The 10911-nt window shown below is 39.7% G+C and overlaps 1 protein-coding gene across 1 annotated transcript; it reads right to left on the minus strand.

The window, feature by feature from the left end:
• Positions 1-822: 822 nt before the first annotated feature.
• LOC139947591 (uncharacterized) lies at positions 823-8306 on the minus strand. The gene is made up of 6 exons (XM_071945537.1): positions 8059-8306; positions 5148-5309; positions 4150-4275; positions 3377-3568; positions 2410-2582; positions 823-2176 (listed from the first exon to the last, which is right to left on the minus strand). The coding sequence occupies exons 1-4, from the start codon at positions 8113-8115 to the stop codon at positions 3389-3391; spliced, it is 525 nt and encodes a 174-aa protein (XP_071801638.1). The 5' UTR covers positions 8116-8306; the 3' UTR covers positions 823-2176; positions 2410-2582; positions 3377-3388.
• Positions 8307-10911: the final 2605 nt, after the last annotated feature.

Raw genomic sequence — 10911 nt, forward strand, 5'->3', positions numbered from 1 at the left:
ATTTAAAGCGATTTTCCTTAAGCAGCTCTATGAAATTGGGCCCTGATGATTTCAGTGGATAACCTTGCAGTGACGTGGAAGCTTTCAAAGTCTGTGTTATGATTGGTCTGTTCTGAAATGACGTCGTTTGACATCTACGTCATCAAGCAGATAACCGTAGGAGTTATTTCTTGAGGTTTCAGCATCTCATAGTGTGAGTGGTCTGTACCGAGGGGTCTGGTACCAGCCGGTAGAGCACTACGTCCTACTAGGCCCTCAGGCTACACCGCTGCATTAGATCACCATCGTGTTGCCAAAAAAAAAAAAAAAATGTAGGAACCAGACGATTTTGCTCATAGCTCGTTAGGGTTAATTTGCTAATTGACTGATGACCAGACAGTGGGAATAATCAAGGACTATTGGCAATAACCTATTGCTTGCTGACACGTGGTTTATATTATAAGTGCTCTGCCAATGTGAAACGGTTCTATTGCCAATAAGTCAAGTCATCATAAAGAAAATTTAAAGTATTATACCCAATTAAACAGACATTTTAAAGCGATGTTTATTTTTTACCATGGCAACTAAATTGATTGTTAATTCGAAGAAAACAATGCATTTTTTTTTAAGACTCATTGAGTTGGGGTTGACTATGTCTCAGAGGGACTGGCAACACAACATTTGAAGCATTAGTCAGAAAATGGCCGTCTTGAGTAGTTTGATTTTTCTCTTGCTTGAGATGTTTCTTAAGGTTTCAGCATCTGATAATGTTTTTAGTGGTGTTTGCCGGTGGGTCTGGTACCCGCCGGTACAGCACCAGACCCTACTACAAACAAACAGTCGAACAAACAAGGTATGGAATTCCATTATATTTCTCCGTTTATTTCCAAACCATGAATATTAATTGTGTCTCAAAATAATAGTTTTAAAAGGAAGTTGTATAAAATTAATTACAGAAAAGTAGAATATCAAACAGAATGGGCGCTCCCCTTGAAAGGACAGCATTTACCAAAGAGTCATCATGGGTTATTCTTGGGGGTTTAATAATTATACAACTTCCATTTAGTCATTTATTTTAAACACATTATTAGTGGATTGATTATATAAAACACACAAACACATGACTACGAGTTAAATATCTTTCTTTTAAATTGACATTTGAAAATGCTAGCATCCAATGTATGTATTTTGATAAACCAGTGAATTATACTTAAGAATTATTAATTGTTAATTAATAAGTAATTACATAAATTCATTACAAGTTAGGAGAGGCACTCTTTGAGTGATGTCAGACTCAATGCGATGCCCATAAAAATAGGAGTGACGTTAGACTATGTTGCGATGCCCATTTAGAGGAACGAAGTTAGACGATGTTGCGATGCCCGTTTTAGGGTCGACTTCAGACTATGTTGCGATGCCCATTTTAGGGACGACTTCAGACTATTTTACGATGCCCGTTTTAGGGTCGACTTCAGACTATGTTGCGATGCCCATTTATAGTGATGACGTCAGACTCTGTTAGCAACGGCGACTTGAGGGCGTGCATGTTAGGCAGGCAAGATGACCAGGGGTGCGTTTTGGCAGTGTTGACCAATAAATGTTTCGGTTGAACTTACCGTCGGTTATTTAACCAGTGACCGAAACAGTTTTATTGGTTACAAACCGCCAAAACGCACCCCAGCATTCAATGTGGGACTTTTGCGAGGCTAGGCGGAAGCAGTTGACTTACCAGGTAAATCCATTGTTTTCGTTAATGTGTGCATAACAAATCTGCTCGGGACTACGTAAAAAATGGAATACCTTATAGGTATGCTGCCACCAAGAGTTCTAAAGTCTCCCAATAAGTTTCGCCAATATATAACCAATATCTATAGGTCACTGTAATAAAAAATAAAAAATAAAATAAAGATATCTGCTTTAATCCCTTTTTTTAAACACTTATTCCTGACTGAATCGCTCCTCTAACCACTCCTTAACTTCATCCGTCATGAGCTTATCCGGTTTCTGCAACTGTTGACGAATTTCCTTACACATGAACGCCACTCTACCACTCTCAACGACGATGATACGGTCTGGGTGCGCGTCGTATTGCAGGGCGAATTTGTTGTCCATGGTGTCCAGCACCAGTCTAAGTTTGTCCTGGCTGTGTGTGTCGGCAGTGAAGGTGTTGTGAACAGAGTCTTTTTCCATCATTTCTCTGTCAAAATAGACAAAATAATTATACTCGGTTATGATTTAGCGCTTTCTCACAGACCTAGAGGCGTCAAAGCGATCACTCTTATTTCCTGCAGAGTAGGAGGTATTGAATTGAGAGACCTCCTTTAAAGCAGCATGTAGTGGTTTTACGCATTATGCAGCACACGGGGCCTACGGCTTTACGTCCCATCCGAAGGACGCAGCAATAATGTGATTATTTTGAAAATGTCTTACCGAGCGACGTCTATTCTATCTTGAATTGTTTTGGGCTGGTCCATAAAGCTGAACTCGTCGCTGAAGACCCAGCGCCCTCTTGGGTGAGCCTCTGCCAGGTAGACGCAGAGGAAATCGGCCCGGTCCTTGTACTCTTTGAACAATGCGTTCAAAGTGCCACCAAGAACTATGGTCTGGATCAAAATAAATACAAAGAGTTTATCAGTAGTTTAGATACAAGGACTTATAGTTAACAAGAGAGGTTCCCTGAGGCATTACGTTTGTGACTTGTTTTTACTCATTTCTCAAAACTACAACACCCAATCCCAGCAAGTAATATTTTAAAGGAAGCTTTCTACCGCCATTACCTTTAAACTGTAAATGTAAACATGTGGACGTTGTGTTTTGGTGTCCTACAGCGAGCACCATACCGTTTCAACTACGAGGTTTAATCGAGTATTATTTTATTTTTTAATTTCTCCAGAAAACTGTCAGCTCATGTCTGTCCCATGTGAGAGATAAAACTTCACCTTAACAGCTAGAGAGACATTCCCATCTTGAGAAAGGTAAGCGCAAACCCGTGCATAATTTATATTCTATATGAATAGACAGAAATGGATTTTAAGTAAAACGATTCTGCATTTTGTCAAAAGGATATTGTTTTCAGTCCGAACTGTCCGAAGCGGATCCGCTCACCCCTAAATCTGCCACAAATCCCGCCCCCTCCATTTGGGAGTTACGAGTAACTGATAGGGCCAATGCGTCCGAACCATCTCCATCTCCATCTCCATTGGTTAAGTCAGCAAAATATCCTGCCGGATACATCAACGCTAACTTGATTCCGATTGCTATGGCTACGGAATTTAACTCTTTCTAAGTCCTAAGATTAATCCTAAGTTAGGAAGAGTTTGGTGAAATCGACGGCTGGAACCTTTCTTTGAGTCCAAAGAAAACTAGTGTATTTTTAAGTGGAGGAAATTAATCTTACCTGAAACGGGGGTCAGGAGAGTGAAGACGCCACCAACACGAGAGGGCGCTCTTTATGAGTGTGCAAGCTCATGATTGGCACGACGTCATTACCCAAGGTGACCACACCCACATCTTCGGCTGCACTGCCAATTTCAAAATTTAATCCCATTTGTTTGATGAAGACCACAAACTTAGTGACCTCTGCCATGACCTGAAACATAAACCGATAATGGTTATTATATAACCAGTCCTTAAAAATAACCCATTCTTATAATTGACCTGTTTATAGACCTACTTCAAAAAGGTCATAATTACGTCCTTCGCATTTGTGTTTCTTATACTCTTTACATCGTACTCACAATGATATCCTAAGTTGGACTATTCCACACATCCTATGAGGGGTATCAATCAACAGGTGTCAGTGATATGTGTTGGAAAAGGGCAGAATAATACTCAGCCCGCGTCCTTTGTGTACAAAATCGGAATCGGAGGTTGTTGGTTCGAGTCTAGACTAGGCCCACCCAAAGACAGGTCCCTGCCGCTAGATCCAGTAATTCCATTAGATACAATGCAGTGATATCATTCGATAAACGTGAAACGACATAGATGCCCAAACAGTCACTGCTTCTGTAATGCGTATCCCTATGTGAAATGTGGTCAAAGGTGAATATACACGCCGGTCTCGCGGCAGGTCTCTGGCGTTATTCACGAGCCTCAAAGGGGGGGCGTCGGTAGGTTCAGGCTAGTTCGAGTCTCGCTTTAGTCAATTTTTCTTGATTCTAACAATCTTACCTCAGGATCAAATCGCCAATTTACGAAGAGGGTGTTCAATATTCCAGCGAATTTGTCCCAGTCACTGATTGCCGGGCCCAGACCAAGTTCCTCTATCGCTAGTCGCTCGGTCTGTTTCCTAACTTTCTATAAAAAAAAAAAATAAAAAAAAAAAAAAAAATTGTTACTACGATGCAAATTACTTCATCAATAATATGTCAACAAAACTTCTTTTTTTTCTAAATCCAAGGTTTATCACTTATCACTCAGTCTGTTTCCTTACTTTCAACAAACAAACAAACCCTTTTTTTTTGGCAAATAAATCAACGATATCTGGCAACAAAAGTTTTATTTTCTTCATCAATGTTTGTCCGTCCTCGTTTCCTTGGTTCTTAGCACAATTGCATAGACCTGTATTAAGCAAAACAAGAATTCTGCTGAGCAGAATAAGGTTACCTGCCAAAATAACGATCTGTGATCCAAACAAACAACACCCATTTAAAGCCATTGGACCCTTTCGGTACAGAAAAAAAAACCCACAGATTTACAAATAACTTACAGGGTTTACAGAAGGTAATGGTGAAAGACTTCCCTTGAAATATTATTCAATGAACAGCTTTACTTTTTGATAAAACAGTAAAACAATATAAGTTCTCGTTAGCGAGAATTACGGATTTATTTTAAACACATGTCATGACACGGCAAGACGTGCGGAGGGTTTACCGTTATTTTCTCCCGACTCCAATGACCGATTGAGCCTAAATTTTCACAGGTTTGTTATTTGATATAGAAGTTGTAATACACGAAGTGTGGACCTTGGACAATAGTGTTTACCGAAAGGGTCCAATGGCTTTAAACAAATATTAAGAACCCAAACAACAAGCAAACACCCCAACAAAACAAATAAACTACATCTCAATAACAACATCTGTTCGTTGTGTGTTTTTATTCTGTAGTGATTTGTCGGTACTTTCAGGCGACTCAAGCTCCACAGAGAAATCAAATAAGTCAAATTATACCTCAAAGTCGACCAGTGCCTGTGGTTGCCGCGGATCGAATCCATCTTCGAACAACTGTTTTGTTGATTCCCGTCCAGTGATCTCTACCCACTTTCTGAAGATGGCCAGGGCGCCCTCTTTTTCGTTGAAAAGCTCTACACCTTGTGCGTCTGGCGGCAAAACCTACAAAACCAGATGGGAGGAAGGGTGGTTTTAAAATGCAGAGAGTCCGAGCTATTTGGTTAAAGGCACTGGGCAGTATTGGTAATTTTTCAAAATGAATGTTTTTTAACGAGCAATGGAGAGCTGTTGATAGTATAAAACATTGTGAGAAGTGACATAGTTTTTGAGAAAGAGGTTTATTTCCTGACTCAAATACTTATTATTAATTTGGACTTCATCAGGCATGAAGCCTTTTATTATGCAACTGAAAGCCCACACATCTAAAGGCCAACACATTTTATGACTCTGACGTGTTTTTCTTCTTTCACTATTCCTTGCACCTTCAAAGACGAATTGTCGAGTAAATTTTGTACAGATTTGTTATGTTATGCATAATATGTTGGGATACACCAACCATGTGAGAATACTTGTCTTAGTGGATTATTGAGGACAACATTGACTTTTGATGCTCGGCAGTTCAGCTACGGGCAAGCCTCCCCACAAATTCTTTACGTGTCAACAAGCACAGTTTTGGATCCTCTGTCAACCATTTCAAACTTGCTTTGTGAGTTTTTAAAAATTATGTGTTTTTTTTTTGTTTGTTTTTTTCGAGTGGTTTATGTCGAGCCAGCCAGTCGTGACTGGTGTTGTAAAGGGTTTCATATGGATGTCTGCATGAAATTGTTCGCTATTTTTATGCACCTTTTGGCATGCATGAGTCTGTACATGGCGTGTCTAAGAGCACCGGACACAAGCTGTGATGTTTTCTGATCAGCAGAGTGTGTGGTTCGAGTCCCAGTCGTGACACCTGTGTCCTTTAAGCAAGACACGTTTAACCATGATGCTTCGTCCTCATTCGGATGGAACGTAAAGCCGCTGGTCTCGTTTGTTGTGTAACGCACGTAAACGAACCCAGTGTACTTATCGTAGGTTTCGCCCAGCGTTCCTTGTTTGACTGGCAGCTTGCGCAACAGCCTGTAAACCCAATTACATGGTGCTGGAAAGGAATAGGTCTCATCAAAACGTAGCTCCACATATCTTGCAGGAAGTAATACCGCGCGCTGGAGTGTGATAACGCGCAATAAAAACCCAGTAGTAGTATTATTGTGTATTATGATTTGACTTATGTATTATTGTGATAATAATAAGCTCCTTTGTGTTAAAGTCACCTGGAAGTGATATTTTTCAAAATAAAGCTTTTGTCACTAATATATGTGTTTTGTGTGACAAGGGTGTTTTTCTTTCATTATTATCTCGCAACTTCGACCACCGATTGAGCTCGTTTACAAGTGAGAAGACTTGTCTGTGACAATTACAAATAGTGTCCACTGCCTTTAATCCGTTTAAGCGCACGAGTTGTTCCTTTTATTGACAAAGACCTTTTTATTTCACACTACCAAAGTGTCAAATTGTCACGATTGCTGCTCAAGAAAGTTTGTGGAACCCTGTGATGACCCGGCCCGGATATGGCAAACTTTTCCTCATTTGCTGTTTAGGGTTGCCACCCTCAAAATTTTTCCCGATTTGTTCTTTTAAAGTCACCTAGAAGTGATATTTTTTCAAAATAAAGCTTTGTCACTAATATATGTGTTTTGATGAGTGGAATGTGAATAAACAGTTAACTAAGGTTTTAAAAAATCAGTTCTTATGTTATTTACAAATTTAAGAGTAGACTCCGACCCGAGAGGGCGCTGTTCGTGACGTCAATCGAGGCAGACTTTGCCTGTAATGCGTAGAGTAAACACAATTGCAAAGTACATGTACGGACCAAGTCGTGAGTTTGTACGTTTCAAAAAAATATTTTTTTTGTTTTTTTCCGGCAATGCCGACCACGTGTATTGCTGCTAAATGCAGAAAAACACTTTTTGAAACGTACCAACTCTTGGTACCAACGACTTGGACATACATGTACTTTGCACGTGTGTTTACTAAACGCATTGCAGGCAAAGTCTGCCTCGATTGACGTCACAAAAGGGGTAGGCGGAGTCAGCCCCCAAACAAATTTATATATTTTTTAAACATATAAATCGTGACAAACAATTACTAAAAAAAAAAGTTTTATTGTTCGTAAGCATATACTCTTATGTTTGAAAGAAAAAAACATCTATTTCCAGGTGACTTTAAACTGGCCCTCTACTGGCAATCTTTTCAAAGGCAAGGTTAACAAAGGTGCACGGTTTCAATACAGCGCATGCCCGGAGGCGCAGTTCAATATCAGCAGCCAGCCACCAACCAAGGTCAATTTTGTTACAACTACAATAGTCAATGTGAGGGTGTTGGCTCTGAAAAGAGCTGGTTTGGTCTCGACGTTTTTACCCGAGTGTGCTTACATATTTCTTGTGTGAACAAGTGCTCTTGTCACTATCTGAGATTGTAAAATTATTAACGAGTAATTCTTTTTCAAAATCATGTGAACTGGATCCCCAAACATAACAGGTCTTTAAACAAGTGTATTAATATGAGTAATGTTTAATTGTGACTTTTAAAAAATACAAATATTTGTACAGTGAAATTCGTTTTGGTTTTGCGTGTCTAAAAATATGTTTTATAAAAAATACACACACAAAAATTACCATTTTATACAAAAATACATCGAATATATACATTTATGAAAAGTATTACAATATACAGGCGACCAAATACGAAAGATGTATTGATGTTCTAGGCTTGCAAATGGTGTTATGCAATTTTTATTTAATAATCACCCAGATGTATGGAGACGTCCCCAACACAAACCCCCAAACAGAATTCCTAAAAATCTTTTACTTACCATATCGTCATTCTTTACTTTCCCCTGGTCTCTGGGGCCTGGCCCCGTACCCGCCATGCTGCTGTCTGGCCTGCAGTGGTTTTAAACGCCGGAGTGGCTCGATTGGGCTTGCCCTAGAGCCGGCAACGGTCGTAAGCCGAACTTTATGCAGGACCTTTTCCCACAAAAGGGGTACCACGTAATACCAGGGCCCTGCTATCAAACAATTTCTGTTTGCTTTTGTAAATGCAACGTCATTAGTTTCGGCATACACAACCACCGACTGAGAAAAGTTCGTTGGATAACTATTATTTTTTTACATTGTCCAAACAGAGAAGGGATTTAGACTTTGCCTTGATGGTAGACTAGCCACGGCAGTCCTTCGTGTAGTAGAAACAATAATAGCGCCACTCGGTTTATGGATGATATTCAACTCGTGAATATTTGTTTGAACGACATTTCCTTTGATCTAAACAAAGAATTTAATCCACATTCTTCTCTTGAAGCCGCTTAGCAAACAGAAACCTTTCAGTCAACAATCTCCCATCTTGGTATTTAATCATAATAACATCTAGGCTTGGACCAAGTCTGTATCCCTTTGATGGTCGAAACAGATTGCCTATAGGGCGCCCTCTTGTGGATTACAACCTTCGATCACTGGCATCCTGGGTGGGTTTTCATTCCCAACGGATCTTTTTAAGTAAAAGTGGATGGAATAGTTTGATTGAACGGAGTCGCGAATCTCGATAATATTAATATTCATGTTAAAGGCAGTGGACACTATTGGTAATTACTCAAAATAATTATTAGCATAAAACCTTTCTTGGTGACGAGTAATGAGGAGAGGTTGATGATACAAAACATTGTGAGAAACAGCTCCTCTGAAGTGCCATAGTTTGGAGAAAGAAGTAATTTTCCACGAATTTGATTTCGAACTTGAGGTCTCGAAATCAACCATCTAAACGCACAGAACTTCGTGTGACAAGGGTGTTTATTTTTTCATTATTATCTCGCAAGTTCGATGACCGATTGAGCTCAAATTTTCTCAGGTTTGTTATTATGCATATGTTGAGATACACCAACTGTGAAGGCTAGTCTTTGACAATATTACCAATAGTGTCCACTGGCTTTAAGCCCCCATGTCAGCCATTTTGAAAATGCACACTTTCTGCAATGGGCGGTGCCTACGGAGCCGTGGTTCCAAAATATGGCTTTATCAGGCCTCTGTGATCATTTACACTCATGAATTGAAAACACAAAATTCTAGTTTCTTGAGTGACGTGCGCCCTCTCGTGATGGCCTCAGTTATAATGCTGTGGTAGCATGAATATCTGACGTCACACTTCTGACGTCACGAAGCAGGTGAATATAACGCCAGAGAGTGGCCTCATAGCCTTTATAGGTCAATCCCCGTCCATAATCACCTTTCACCTACATTCATTTCGCACACATTCGAATCCTACATACAGATATTACATGCATCGTACTGTACATGTGAACACTTCATGCAGACGCCTAAATTAAGCTCTGTTTTGATTGGTCCGAGGTGGTGTTTTTCAGCTGCACTCACATCACCCCGACCAATCAAAATACAACTAAGCAACATCACTGCACGTTTATCCATGACATCATTGAATCCAATCAATGTATCTAATGAAATCATTGGTTCTGAATTGCAAGTAATGTTTTTATCCTTCCGGATGAAGACAGCGGCCCAGTAGTGGCATTTCCCCCACATCACTTGCCTAGTAGATAATGTTCCTTATAGGACTTGTTATGCCTTGTCACTACCGCAGAGAATTATGCTCGGAGAACGGTAGCCATCTTTGTTCTGAAAATAACTGTCCCGCTTAACAAACTACCTGTGCGGAAGGTAGAAAATCGGCCAGGACTACTACTTTAGCTAGTGGATCGAGGGGACTTCTCGCTATTAGCTTCACTACCACGGAGTCAGTTCTTGAATTGGTCTCAACGTTTCAACTAGCTTGCTCTAAAGTCATCGTCAGGAGACATCTTGATTAGTTTGAAGCCATTGGACCCTTTCGGTAGAGAAAAAAAAAAGTTCACAGATTTACAAATAATTTACAGGGTTTACAGAAGGTAATTGTGAAAGACTTCTCTTTAAATATTAGTCCATGAAATGCTTTACTTTTTGAGAAAACGGTAAAACAATATAAATTCTCGTTAACGAGAATTACGGATTTGTTATAAACTCATGTCATGACACGGCGAAACGCGCGAAAACAGGAGTGGGTTTTCCCGTTATTTTCTCCCGACTCCGATGTCCGATTGAGCCTAAATTTCCACAGGATTGTTATTTTATATATAAGTTGTGATACACGAAGTGTGGGACTTGGACAATACTGTTTACCGAAAGTGTATAATGGCTTTAATGCCAATATTGACAAACTATGTACTGTTAAATATTTTTGGTCAAGAAACCTGTTTTGTAGGTCAACCAGCGTGTTATAATCTGAATACTTTAGATGTCAGTGAAATATTTTCCAATCACGGTTGAAGTTCCGCTTCTACTTGTCAAAGCAGCGTGACCATTCAACACCATCAAGTGTTTGACAGTGTGCCCGTATATGCAGAGATAACATTGAAATCAACTGACTAGGTCATGTTTATTCTAGGTTAAAATCCCATTTATCACCGGTTAAGTGTTGAGTGTCTAATCAGAATTGTGACTACTGTATTTGGATTCCTTTCTGTGAGATATTTTAGGACAAAACAGCGTTGTGTACGCAATACTTTTTCAGTTTACTTTTTCGGAAAGCGCTTTCTGATTGTAGTTGGCCGATTTTGTCGTGTGCTCTGGATGTGGATACACAGTAACTAAAAGTGTGTCAGGTTGGAGTTTGTTGGTGGTGG

The sequence above is a fragment of the Asterias amurensis genome, chromosome 14 (genome assembly GCF_032118995.1).
Source record: "Asterias amurensis chromosome 14, ASM3211899v1".
Taxonomy (NCBI): domain Eukaryota; kingdom Metazoa; phylum Echinodermata; class Asteroidea; order Forcipulatida; family Asteriidae; genus Asterias; species Asterias amurensis.

Coding starts and splice junctions, on each gene's coding strand:
- LOC139947591 (XM_071945537.1), bottom strand. CDS start 8,115: ATGGCGGGTACGGGGCCAGGCCCCAGAGACCAGGGGAAAGTAAAGAAT. Junction 5,310..8,058: donor AAGTAAAGAATGACGATATG/GTAAGTAAAAGA, acceptor CTGGTTTTGTAG/GTTTTGCCGCCAGACGCACA. Junction 4,276..5,147: donor AGGCACTGGTCGACTTTGAG/GTATAATTTGAC, acceptor TTTTTTTTATAG/AAAGTTAGGAAACAGACCGA.